This window comes from Helianthus annuus, chromosome 5, assembly GCF_002127325.2.
Source record: "Helianthus annuus cultivar XRQ/B chromosome 5, HanXRQr2.0-SUNRISE, whole genome shotgun sequence".
Classification (NCBI taxonomy): Eukaryota; Viridiplantae; Streptophyta; class Magnoliopsida; order Asterales; family Asteraceae; genus Helianthus; species Helianthus annuus.
This window is the reverse complement of record NC_035437.2, coordinates 147034067-147048576: the sequence shown is the minus strand read 5'-3', so window position 1 is coordinate 147048576 and position 14510 is coordinate 147034067. Positions and strand designations below refer to the sequence as shown.

The following is a 14510-nucleotide window of genomic DNA, read 5'->3' as shown; positions in this document are numbered from 1 at the left end:
TGTAGTTTGATCTTCTTGATTGGCATCATCAGGTGATACACCTAAGTTTCCATTTGTGCAAAGTTCAAAAATTAGTTATTATGCAAAAGAAAGAAAGCCGGATGGATCACATTTTCTCATTAGATACCATCTACAATATCAACCAGAAAGTCTGAAGGGTTGTTGGCGACTAATGGTGAAGTTCAAATACTAGCAAAGTAAGACATAACATCCAAGCCCTTCCCAAAAAAACATTGATTTCTCTTTTTATAGCAATATAAACTTATGAAACGTGTAAAAAAGATGACTTGAAAGTTGATGAATTGCCATCATAAGTGTTCGCCCTCCTATTGCTAATTCCCATAAAGTTGAATCAATTAGTTGAACAGTAGTTGAATCGAGCCTAGATATGGGTCCATCTAAAAACAACAAACTAGGGCTTATGATCAGCATCTCCTGTCCAATACAAACCCTTTTTTGCTCCCCACCTGATACCCCAGTAGTTGGTCGCCGGTCATTAAATGGGGTATCAAGTGGGGAGCGAAAAAGGGTTTGCATTGGACAAGAGATGCTTATAAACCCTAGTTTGTTGTTTCTAGATGGACCAATATCTGGGCTAGATTCAACTAGTGCTCAACTAATTGTTTCAAATTTATGGGACTAATTGTTTCAAATTTATGGGAATTAGCAATAGGAGGGTGAGCACTTATGATGGCAATTCATCAACCTTCAACTCATCTTTTTAACACCTTTCATAAGTTTTTATTGCTATCAAAAGAGAAATCGGTGTTTTTGGTAAGGGCTCAGAAGTTATGTCTTACTTTGTTAGTATTGGATTTTCACCATTAGTTGCCATAAACCCTTCGGATGTTTTGCTTGATCTTGCAGATGATATTTATTGAAAAATGTGATTCATTCTACTTTTTTTCATAATAACTACTTTTTGAACTTTGTATAAATGGAAACTTGGGTGTGTATCACCCAATGATGCCAATCAAGATGATCAAACTACAATCAAATAGAAGTTAATTTCAGCTTATATATTGAATCTAGCTAATAATTTAAAAGGTGAAACACTAGAATTCGATGGACAAGTTGATGTTGCTTTAGACCTCCAGAAGTCAGAATGATGGAGTACAACTTGGTTGCAGGAGTTCCAGTTTTGCTTAGAAGAGATTTGAAAGAAGGAGACATGAATCTTTCGATGTTCTCAACATCGCTCAAGTTGTAATCGTTTCTTTGTGGTTTTCTATGGTTGTAATCAGATACAACTTACATAGATGATCAAGGATGGAATCAACTTGCTTCAAACTACCTACATCTAGATCAAGCTACCTATATCTAGATCATATGCAAGACTTCACGAGCTGGTAAACAAATATATATATTCATTTTATGTAATTATTATATATTTATATAATCAAAATTTTAACCATAATATATTTTTCTAAGGGTCGTATTATTGGCACACCTTGCCTTATTAAATCGACACCCTCAATACGCATCGTATAGGTCTATACGATGCGTATTGAGTTGGTAATTAATTCTGTGTCAGTCAAAGGCTGACAATGTCTCACGGGGGTTAAAGTAATACGCATCGTATAGGCCTATACGATGCGTATTACTTTTTTTAGAAAGTACGATCAGCTTTCTGTCACTGTTGAGTGACGTAGAGTGATTGACGTATGTCCTATACGCATCGTATAGGGCTATACGACTCGTATTCCATTCCGAATTTGAATTCTGCTTCCCTTATTTAAACGACGAAGAAGGCGATATATATATCGTCTTCGTTATATATTCACATTCACTAACAAACATGTCTTGGTACAACTATGTTTTCGGTGAGCCGTCTGAGGCGGGACACAAGCACGTTTATTCCGGATAGCAGTGTGGTATATCATTTTTTAACTTATTCTGTTTTTTTTTTGTTTTATACTTAGCACGCCGTTTGTATTAGGCGGGGTCTAATGGCCCTGATTCTTACGATTTGGGTGGAAATGATGATCACGCGCACGAGGTCGTGTCCGGCTATCGTCCCCGTCATAATGAATCGTCGTTGCCAGGCCTCAACGAGGCAAGTATATATATTTACTTTTTTTCTATTCGGCGTTAAACTTATCATTACCTTTTACCCGTTGTTTTTTTAGTCTGCTATGCCCCACCAACCGTTGCTACCAGATTTGAACGCGTGTAGCCATGATCAAGGTTATAGGTCTCCGTTTTATGAACCCGGTTACGTTCCCTCATACGGACATGAAGAATATGGCAATAACGTTTTCGTTAGTGGTCCATCGGCAGTACAAGGAGACCTTAGTCACCCTTCTTACGTGCAAGAGTCATTGGGTGACGATCCACCCGTGCAAGAGTCATTGGGTGACGAGCCAGCCGTGCAAGAGTCATTGGGTGACGAGACACCCGCTTACCCTGAAGTTTCGTACAAAACTGATCAGGTACGAACGATATATATTTTTGTTAAATGTTATATTTTTTTCTGTTAAATTATTATACAATTGTTAATACAAAATACATTAAAATTGTTATATTTTTCAAATAGGATAAAAATTAATTAATAAATGTTATATGAAATATTTTTATAAAATTAATTAAACCTGTTATATTTTTTTAAATATTATTAAAAATACATTAAAATATTTTTTTAAATATTAATTAAAATATTAATTAAAATATTCGTTGAAGAGTTGAAGACACTCGTATTATACAAACGAGATGATTTCACCAAAATAGGCGTGAAACCCATAATTTGGTGAATGACTCTCAGTCCGCTTATTCAATTTTGCACGAAAATACGCCATCAAGTTAGGAGTGAGATCCACATCTTGACGGTAAGTTTCCAATTCAAACTCTAGTGGACCCTCGTCAAAGTGTCGGAATTAACTTTCTTGACCCGGCGAATACCAACCACACTTATGGTACGAAATCTTCAAGTTAGAGGTGAAACCCGCATCTTGTCGACTAGTCCCGTTCCTCGATTTTCAATCCCGCCAAACTTTCGATTTTTCAATCGATTAGGGACGTGTAGTAACTGGAAGGGTAAAGTACCGTTAATCGCTTCTCGACGAGAGTATTTTACCTATAGGTGAAAGCACGTTTCCCTAATTTGAAAGAACTTTTGATTCACTTTGGAATATTCGAAGTTTCTAAACGCGAAACAATCCGATGTTTTATCAAGCCTCTCTTTTACTTTATCTCAATTTCTATGTGTTTTAATACTTGTTACCTCGTTCATTTCAAAACCGATGCACAATTCGCACGTTCCTCGCAATAAAAAACAATAATAATTTGCACAATAATAAAAAATTGTAAAGAAAAAATACATTCAAAATTGTTATATTTTGTAAATAAGATAAAATTGATTATAAAATGTTATATTTTTATAAAATTAACTTAAATGTTATGTTTTTATAAAATTAATTAAAATTGTTATATTTTTTTAAGAATTTTAAAAAAGTACATTCAAAATTGTTATATTTTTTTTTTAAATTACTTGTTATATTTTTAGGATTTTTTATCCCGCGATGATTTGGAAAGTTGGGTAAAACGAAGGGGTTTAGCCAACGGATACATAATTGTTACCAGACGGTCCAAGGATAACCGGGTGTGGCTCCAATGTTGTCGTAGCGGTGAGCATGAGAGTAAGGCCACGGTTAGGAAAACCGGCAGCAAAAGATGCGCGTGCCCTTTTATGGTGATAGGTCGTCTCGACCAGAGTCGTCGGGCTTGGCGGATAGATTATCTGAACAAAAATTTTAACGAGGCGCACAACCACGGCCCTGCTGAACATCTGGAGGGTTACGCGTATGCCAGGAGGCTTACTCCTAATGAGTTTAGGCTGGTGCAAGAGCTGACAGATCAAGACATACAACCCCATACAATCTCGAAGGCCGTATCCGAACAGAACCCTGAGAACGTATGTGTTCCGAAAGACATACACAACGCTCGCCAAAAGATTAGGGCCGCGAAGTTCGAGAAAAAACCGTCTCCCATGCAACGACTAGAACAAATGCTCCAGGAAAAAAAATGACCTGTTACATACAGGCGGAACCTTCCACCAACGTCGTTCAACATATATTTTTCTGTCACGATAAGTCCTTTGAAATGTGGAGGGCATTCCCGCATGTGCTTATGATCGACGCTACCTACAAGACTAACATGTACAATCTTCCATTTTTGCAAGTTGTGGGTATGACGTCGACAAACCACACCTTCTGTGTTGCGCATGCGTTTCTTTCAAACGAGCAGGAGGCAACGTACGTCTGGGTCTTGGAGAGGGTCAGGTCTATGCTGCACGAGTGCATAGAGCCGCATGTAATTCTAACGGACAGGGAACAGGCACTGATAAACGCGTGTAGAAAAATATTCCCTAGCGCACACATATATCTCTGCAGGTTCCACATCTTACAAAATATTGTGAAGCACTGCAAGGGTTCGCTTAATGGGCAAGATTGGGATGCCTTTATAAATCAGTGGAAAACAGTGTGTAATTCTGCTACCGAAGAGTTATACAAATATAACGTCCTCAACCTTCAGAGACACCTTGTCAATCAACAACTTACATGTATGTTCTCTCTAAGTAAATACATTCATACAAATTGATATATAATTTGAATATGTTTATTTTTTTCAGATGTTTTTAATTACCTATGGAATAACTGGTTAAGCACCTCCAGACAATTGTTCGTATCTGCATGGACCAATCAAACCCTGACTTTCTTGCAAAATATAACAAACAGAGCTGAAGGCGCACATGCTGCATTAAAGAAACAACTTACTACACCGAGATGCAGTCTGGAATCGCTGGTGAAAAAGGTGGACACCTTGGTACTAAAGCAATATGCGCAAATAAAGAAACCCTTGGAAGAAAGCCGCACCAAGCGAATGAACAGCCACCTTCAGATTCCTATGTTTTCCAACCTACTTCTTAAAGTTTCCATCCATGCTCTTAACCTATTGGAAAACGAGCTAACACGGAGAATAGACACGTTGCGGTCATTCGGATCAACATGTGGCTGTCAGCTATACTCGAGTGCCGGGTTGTGTTATGTGCCTGTCGCCTGGAGAGATTGCAGAATACAGGTACTTATAGACTTATAAAAAATGTTTTGTTGTCTTAATTTAATATGATTGTCTAATGCTCTTTTTTTTTGTTTTGCAGACTGCGTCATTCAGCTCGAAGATATAGACATTTTCTAGAGAAAATTTGACCTGAACCCATCAAATTTTGATGAGGAAAATGTTTATGTAGAAAAACAAATAGAATATGTGAAACAAAAATTGTCTACCCAACCCCCGCAAGTGAGGAAAAATGTCTTATCGAAGATCATGGCGGTGGTAGACCCATATATGAGCGACAAAAAACCGCCTGTCGTATAAGAAAACACTCGCGGGCGGCCAACTTCCAAGGTCCAACAACAAAGAAAAGACCAATCTGCTAGAGATAGCTCAGTTGGGCCTCCCAGACAACAAAGTAGGTGTGACCCTCCTCGACATAGCTCTTATGTACCATCGCAAGATTCCCTAATACCGTCTACGTCTGCAATGTCTCTAAAGTCTCAAAGGTCGTTAAATCGACGCGGTCGTTCAACATCTTCACGTGAAGAAGAGCCTGGCAAGGGCAATGTCTTTCCGTTAATCACTGATGAGGGAATGCTTGAATATGCGCACAGATACAAAAAACAAATTCCAAAAGTGTTACACCCCTACTGTTCAAGAATAAAAGATGTCAGGCCGGATGGACATTGTGGGTTTCGGGCGGAGGCTGTGGGTTTAGGGTTGGAATAAGATTACTTTGGGTATATTCGACGTGATGTCGTGGTCACAATCAAATTTAATCCAATTACTACTAAATAGATAGTGGCAAGTGGGTATCGAACACAGGGAGTTTGTGGAATATGTGTTATTTGAAAGTTTATCTAATTTAACTAAATTAATCTAATTGCAAGAAAGATAAAATTCAAGAGTTTATGTGAGTGAATTGGTTTTAGACTAAATTAAACTAATTAAAATTCAAGAGAAAAGATTTGGTTGTAAACAGATTAGAGACAAATGACCATCCTAAGCTTCCGTTTTTGTTTCAACAATTGTGCTATCATTTACTAGAAAGAACTACATAGACATAGTTCATGTGAAATTACTTGTTGTGATAAAAGGGAACTAAGTACTCAGATTCCTAGAACGTGAGGTTGTTACCCGATGACCAATTGACCCTTACCCAATCCTAATTCTACCCATGATATCTCGATTGCCAACGGCACCAAGAACGTATGGTTTCAAAGAAGAATAATTGTAAACATCAACAATTTACAAACAAATAATAACACACCATGATAAACAAAACATAAGTTTAATTCATCATTCTAGAAAGAGTAAACTGCCATTTTGGTCCCTGTGGTTTGGCCAGTTTTGCCACTTTAGTCCAAATCTCAAACTTATTACATCTGGGTCCCTGTGGTTTGCATTTTGTTGCCATTTTAGTCCAAAATCCAAAAACCCCATTTTTTGACTGTTGAAAGCTGCCTATTTTGTCCTTTAGTGCAGGGGCATTTTGGTCATTTTTTAAATTTATTAAAACATATCTCCTTAATTCATCATCAGTCGTCATCATCATAAAGACATCATCTTCATCATCTTGCAAACCACAAACCCATCATCATTATCTTCATCATCCCTCCCAAACCACAAACCCTCATTATAGCCGCCGTCACCACCTTCACCAAACCCAAACCCGAGCCACACCCTCATAATCATAATCACCATCCATCATCATCATCAGTCATCATCAACATCTCGTTGCTATAACCTGCCGAAATAACGTCGATATTTACAGATATGAAAAGAAAGAAGGATGGAGGAGAGATGGTGGTTCAGATCTGCCGGTGTGGTGGTGGTGCGGGGTTGTTAGTGCGGGATGGTGGTTCAGATCTGCCGTGAGAGATGGACGAGGTCTGGGTCTTCAAGATTATCACTTTCACCATTTTCAACATATTTACACTTATTTCAATCAAGATATCATCTGGGTCTTCAAGATTATCACTTCATATCCTCATAAAATCAATCATGCCTGCTCAAATCAACTGATCTTCTTTTGGGTATTCTTGATTGTGATTCTTTTTGCAGTTACAGAGGTGGGTTTCTACCTTCTTTCATCAAGTTTGTACCTTTATTAATAATCTGTTGTGGGTAGTTAGTTAATTGCTTAAAGAATGCATTTTTGAAGGTTAATTAGATTGAGTTTCAGCTTTGGTTTGTTTATCTTTTAGGGCACCATTAAAGAATATGTTTGGTGTCATGGTTTCTGCAGGGGTTTCTTCAAGTGGGTTGGAGTTCTTGAAGGGTGTGAGTGAATTTGAGAGATTTTTTTTTGTGAAATTTTGATTCAAAGATGTCACTTTCAGAGTTGTATAGATGATCTATCAGTGGAAAGAGTGAACCCTCTCAACAAAAATCAACTGATGTTTCATATATGTAAGTTTCTTGATTGATGTTTTTAGTAGGGTTTAACTTTTTGATTGATGTTTACGGTTGTGATGCAGACCGAATGACTAGTTTGTAGAGTTGATATGGGAAAAGATGGTGTTCTTGATTTTCTGGGTTTTGATGATGATGTTTGAAGATGAACGAGGTCTGGGTTTTGATGATGTTCTTGAAGATGATGTTGATGGTGGTTCAGATCTGCCGTGAGAGATGGTGGTTCTTGAAGATGATGTTCTTGATTTTCTGGGTTTTGATGATGATGTTTGAAGATGAACGAGGTCTGGGTTTTGATGATGTTCTTGATTTTCTGGGTTCTTGATTTTCTTGAAGATGATGTTCTTGATTTTCTGAATTTTCTGGGTTTTGATGATGATGTTTGATGATGTTCTTGAAGATGATGTTATTAATTATTGAAATGTTATAATAAATTAACATGGACCAAAATGCCCCTGCACTAAAGGACAAAATAGGAGGTTGTAACAGTAAAAAAATGGGGTTTTTGAATTTTGGACTAAAATGGCAACAAAATGCAAACCACAGGGACCCAGATGTAATAAGTGTGAGATTTGGACTAAAGTGGCAAAACTGGCCAAACCACAGGGACCAAAATGGCAGTTTACTCTTCTAGAAATATAAAACAAACACAATAGTTTTCACAAACCTTCCACCTAAGATGACCATAAAGTGTTTAGCCACACATGGCTTGAAGCAACATCATAAGGCCACTAGGGGTGGTTCACTAGTGATGGAATTCCATCACTCCCACTATCCAATCAAGTAATGCCATGTCATCAATCAAATTTCCATCACTAGTGATAGAAATGTAGGAGGGGTGGAATCACTAGTGATGGAATTCTGTCACTCCCTCCCAATTTTTTTAATTTTTTATTTTAAATTAGAAATTAACAATAAAACACTAAAATTAAAAATTTCATTAATTTTAAAACATACTACTTCAATTTCACATACTAGAAACATACAATTTGTAAAAAAAAAAAAAAAAAAAAAAACCCTACTCGAATTTAACATACTAGAAACATACAATTTTTTTAAAAAAAAACCTACTCCTCGTCCGAATCCGGAAACTCCAAACCTAGAGAACCTACTAGTTCGATTAAATCGAATCTCAACCGAAAGTGAGTTTCTTCGTTACGCAATTGTAAATTGATATCTTGTGGAACTTGAACTTGTGTAGGAGGATCCGGTACCCAATCCGGGGATATTGCACGTCCGTCGTGTTTGATCAACATATTGTGCAATATGATACATGCATACACTATGCTATGTATTGCTTTCTTGGTCATCGAACGAACCGGTCGGTGTAGTATACCCCATCTACCCCTTAAAACACCAAATGCCCTCTCAACATCTTTTCTTGCCGATTCTTGCAATTTTTTGAACGCCTTTTCTTTAGCCTCGACGGGAAATGAGGGAGCTTTCACAAAAACAGACCAAGACGGGTAGATACCATCCACAAGATAAAAGCCTCGTCTGTAATGTCGACCGTTAACATAGAAAGGAAAGGAAGGTGCGGTACCATCCGTTACGCTTTGGAACAACGGCGACGTGTGCAACACATTGATGTCGTTGTTTGAACCTGGGACACCGAAATACGAATGCCAAATCCATAAATCATTCGACGCCACCGCTTCTAGTATGATGGTTGGTCTTTTGATGTCTCCCCTCACATACGCCCCTCGCAACTCTCTTGGACAATTTTTCCACTCGATATGTGTACAATCGATGCTACCGAGCATCCCGGGAAAATGCCATCTAGCCTCGTGTGCGGCGTAAATACGTGAGAAGTCGTGGCTCGTCGGTTTACGTAAAAACTCGTTAGCATACAACTTAATGACCGCATTGCAAAAAAATTGCAAACATTCACGTGAAGTTCTTTCAGACATAGCTAGGTATTCATCATATTGATCGGGTGGGTTACCTGTCGCTAGTTGGCGAATGGCGGACGTGCATTTTTGTATCGGCGTGAAACTTGGTTTGCCCCTCGCATCGTAACCTTCTTGAAACCACCCCTCGCTTGCCTCGATGTCTCCAACAATCTTTAAAAATAATTCTTTGGGTAAACGAAACCGATCTCTAAACGTTTCGGCATTGTATAGCGGGTTTTCCACAAAATAATCGTTCATCAAAACTTCGTTGGCACTTATACGATCACGGTCGACCATCTTCTTCTTTGGGCGGGACGACTCGGCATCAAGCTCGTTATACACCGACACAAAAAAGTTTAGCGTGTCGTTGTCGGAAGACGACTCGGTATCGGTATCGCTAGACATCGGAAACGTCGAATCCGTAGGGAATTCCATTTGAGAAGATATAAAAATTGTGTGAAATGGGTTTAAAATGGTAAAAAGATATAGTTTGGTGTGTGAAAAATGGTTTAAAATGTAGATATATATAGATAAATGGTTTAATTTTTTTTTATTGAATTTACCGTTCATCAACGGTCATATACAAGTGCCCAACGGTCGAATTTTTGAAATGTTAACGCGTGATCTGTGTAACGCGTTGATGTTATCACGCGTGACCACAACACCGGCGGCGGTGTTCCGTTAATTTTCAACGCGTTATGGAAGCCCATAACGCACCCGCCCCGTGTGGCCTAATGCAAATAAAGTTAATCTTGTTCAATACAATCACAAGCAACAAAACTAGATGAAAGATAGATGATAAGATATGTTCTTCACTCCCAAGAGCCTCTAATATACTCCTAATCTCGTTCTCCTCAAGTAGTAACCGAAAAACAATCATAAGTCTCCATAAAACCCCATCAAATGACCAATAAATGTGCAAGTTACAAAATAAGATCAGTCGAAGGCGTAACCTACGGCCCCCAGCCGTAGGTTACGGCTGTCAGCAGCTCCAAGGTCAACATAGGGTGCCGTAACCTACGGCCCCCAGCCGTAGGTTACGGCTCTGAGTGGTTCTTTACGGCAAGCCTCTCCTGTTTTACGGCAGAACTTTTAATGCAAAGGTTGGGGCTGTAACCTATGGCCCTCAGCCGTAGGTTACGGCGCTGAGTGTACTTGTCTTCCTATTTCTTCACTACAGCTTGATTTCTTCACCTCTTAACGGTGCCATCTTCCCACATCCATTCAAATATCATAAGTCCCACATCTTAAGCACTTTAGCACCTGCATAATCAAACATAGAGTGGTTACCAAGTTCAAGCAATTAACTGAATAAAGCAGGGAATGTGCGTACATTTAGACCTTTTAAGGGTTGTCCTACGGACCACCCGTCACATCCCCACACTTACCCGTTGCTTGTCCCAAGCAACTCATTCACAAACTATTTTCAACCCTCAAGCAATCAATCTTGTAAACCAAGCTAAAGTTCCGTCCTTTTACTAACTTTCAATCATTCCACAAGGCACACCCCTCACAAGAACTCTCGGTGACAAGATAAATTAGCATGTTATGCTAAATCACTCAATACGTGTGTGTGTGTGCGACAATAAGCTTGTATAAGAATCAAGTTTCCTCCTAACAAATATCTAGCATGCTTATGAATCAAAGGGACTTACGGGTTGTAACGGGGCTAAATGCAAAGGTAGGGAATGGTGGAATACACATGAAGGAGCTAATTGATTTGACCCGGTTTTTATTTCTACTACTAAACAAAGCAAACATCAACTATATACACAACTTCATCAACATTTTCAACTATTATCGCAACTAACTCTTTCTTTTTGCACTTTTCTCATATTTTTTCTTTCTTTTTTTCTTTTTTTTTTTCTTTTTTTTCTTTTTTTAATATAGAACTCAACAATATATACAAGAATATCAACAATCACAAACTAAATTCCTAAACCGGGTCGTCTCAATAGGTAAAGTTTTGTAAGAAGTAGGTTTGGGTCACAACCGAATGGTTTAAGGCTCAAACATGGCTTTCTAAAGGACCAAACCCCCACCCCTCACAATACCAAGCTCATATATGTAAAGTATGAGGTCCAACCCACCAATCCCGCACTCTCACACATCTAGACGAGGCTACCTAAAAGTCCCCTATCATTTCCAAAAGCATGCTAACTCTAGGATTTAACAAGTATTCACACACAAGTTCTATTAACACACTACACACACCACCACTCAATGGAATATCAATAACAATCATGTGTGACTCAAATCCTTACCAAGAAAAGACTAGGAATGGGTGTCGGTGTGTCAAGTGGAACCATATCAAGTTTTCAAATTTTTGACAATTTTCGCTTGGATTTACAAAAATTTCAAAATTCTCAAAAATTTCCCCCATCCCCACACTTGGGATACATTGTCCCAATGTATGGTTTTGAGGGAAAGATGCTTTATCCAAACACCAACATTTGCTTATACTCTCAAACCCCAAGTTTCTTTTTGTATTTTTTTATATTTTATTATTATTATTCATTATTATTTTTTTTAAACACACCACCAACTAGCCCAACCCAAAAACATAACATCAAACTAATACACCCCCAAACCTCCCAACCATAAACAAAAGCAAACAACTAACTTGTGACAACCCGAATTCCCGAGGTTAGTATTATCCTATTCCACGACTCTTTTGTTTGTATCTACATATTCTTGGAATCTTAAAAAGAGTATTGTACTAGTGGGATTACGTTGCAAACTTGTTATTAACGCGTTAAACACTTGATACTAATCCTTCGACCCTAAGACATAAGGTGATCCTTCGACCGAAAGTAATGAGATCCTTCGATCCAAGACTCTATCTTTCGACTTAAGATAAAATCCTTCGAGCTAAGATCCTTCGGCTGGAATTCAAGTCTTTCGAGCCAAGATCTTTCGACTAAAGACCTTAACTTTCGGCCCAACTTGTTACCAGCCCAAAACCCCCATCAACATTATATGACGTTACGTAGATGCCTAGCACAAAACATTCAATCATATTCCAAACCCTAGAAACCTCTCTTGTGCGGCGGCAGTAGTCAAGGACCCCCCCCTCTTGTCGTGATCATCATTATCATACCTTCCAGTTCCTCGGTTAGTGTCTTATGTTGTTTTCTTTATTAAACGATTATATGATTTCATGTTTGGATTAGTATGATTAGGGCCGTCGATGTGATGAACGATATGAATTACGTGTTGATGTTCTTGCGGGTTAGGTTCCATGAAAATAATTTAAAACTGATTAAATGGCAATCGACTAACATGTTATGTTTTGGATTAGGGCATCATGATTAGAATGTTGTCAAATGTAGTCGGCTGTGATATGGATGGATAATCATGTGCTAGGGAATCGGGTATGCATGTAATCAGCTTCATGTTGTTAAGTCTATATGTTTATTCAAGGTTTTGAGAATGTTGTTCATGTTGGTTTGGATTAGGGTTCTTATGAGATAGCTTAAATTTGCCTTGTTTGATCTATATGTTACAAATTGATTTGTTGATATTGTGTTAATTGGAACTGTAACTAAGGAAACGGTTATATTGGCCAATCGAATTAATGGTTGATTGTAACAAATTCTGCTTAAATTAGGGAAACAACGTAACTGTTTGACCGAAAGATAATAGTTGTTCGAAAGATAACTGTGATCGAAAGATAAGTGTGAACCGAAAGATAACTGTGATCGAAAGATAAGTGTGAACCGAAAGATAACTGTGATCGAAAGATAAGTGTGAACCGAAAGATAACTGTGATCGAAAGATAAGTATGAACCGAAAGATAACTGTGATCGAAAGATAACTGTGATCGAAAGATAACTGTGAACCGAAAGATATTGGGGGGTTATGAACATACTTTGAATGATGGAATTTGTGCATGATTAATTGGTATGCCATGCTTAGTGATGAATGTTAACACTTGTATTCGTGTACACTAGCTGATGACTGAACGTGAAATGATACGTGTTGTGCTTGTATGCAAACTGATTGTTATGTGTAACTATCATAGGGCTTGGTAAATCACTGTTGTGAAACAAGTAATTAATTCTACCGAGCAAACCAAGGTGAGTTCACTACATTCGAGCATGCGTCCCAGTGGTTGGGGACAGTCAGTGGGTATCCCATGGGGGGACGAGTCTTTGGGTAAAAACGAGTATATTGGTTAATATTCTCACCTATCATCTTTTGTAAGTCCCTCATCGGGTATTAGTTAGTAGCGCTACTTAGGTTTGGCACCCTCACCCCGTGCCTGTAGAGGACGGAGGTGAACTAATGACCCAGTCTGGCCCAGTACTAGATAGGAGTACGTGGGAAGGGCAGTCGTGTATTTCAGGAGCCGTCATTGTTCGGAAATGAGATATTAACAATATTACTTGCATTGGTTATTGGGCTGTTTTACATACAACGGGTAACAAACGTTTTCTAAAACTGTGAACTCGCCAGCTTTGTCTGATACACGTGTTACATGCTCGCAGGTCGTTAGGTATCTTGGAGTTGGGAAGCTTGCTATCTGGGAGTGCTGGAGTGGTCATGGATCGAGGCTCTTGGATTAAATTACATTTGATACATTGGTTTTAAGCGTTACTATGAAACAATTGCTAAACAACTTATTACATGCTTCCGCTACACAACTTTTGAGAATTAATATTTTGTTGATAACTTATTCTGGTAAAATAATGTCATGACTTATTCAGATATTTATCATTGGTTCAATGTGATTGGTGGTTCGAACTCTGATGCGTAACACGCCTCGCGGGGTTTCCGCAGGTGAAATTTTGGGGGTGTTACATAACTACCAAGATTTCAAAGCTAAAGAACATAACAAGACTAAGGAAAGAGTACATTGACCTGGTGAAGTTTGACACAACCGATGTTGTAGACAATCCGACTTCCTATCACCACCTTCACACAAATATCCGTACATCTTCCCCACACTTGAATGTCGCCATGGCCCTAAAACATAGAAAGATAAAAACAACAAGATCAATGTAAAACCCCGGGTTGCCTCCCGAGCAGCGCTTAGTTTCTAGTCTTCAGCCATACCGTGCCACCCCTATTTATGGTGGCTCAAAGAATCGGTTCCTGCCATCTCCATCACTTCCTTGTGCCATTGAGCAAAATGCATCCATCTTGTTT

General features: G+C 38.5%; 1 protein-coding gene across 1 annotated transcript; it reads left to right on the top strand.

The window, feature by feature from the left end:
- Window positions 1-1814: 1814 nt before the first annotated feature.
- Window positions 1815-5070, top strand: LOC110939233. Its single transcript, XM_022180984.2, has 5 exons — window positions 1815-1874; window positions 1940-2056; window positions 2130-2432; window positions 3503-4558; window positions 4628-5070. The coding sequence occupies exons 1-4, from the start codon at window positions 1815-1817 to the stop codon at window positions 4022-4024; spliced, it is 1002 nt and encodes a 333-aa protein (XP_022036676.2). The 3' UTR covers window positions 4025-4558; window positions 4628-5070.
- The last annotated feature ends 9440 nt before the right edge of the window (window positions 5071-14510 follow it).

Coding starts and splice junctions, on each gene's coding strand:
- LOC110939233 (XM_022180984.2), top strand. CDS start 1,815: ATGTTTTCGGTGAGCCGTCTGAGGCGGGACACAAGCACGTTTATTCCG. Junction 1,875..1,939: donor TTATTCCGGATAGCAGTGTG/GTATATCATTTT, acceptor CGTTTGTATTAG/GCGGGGTCTAATGGCCCTGA. Junction 2,433..3,502: donor TTTCGTACAAAACTGATCAG/GTACGAACGATA, acceptor TTATATTTTTAG/GATTTTTTATCCCGCGATGA.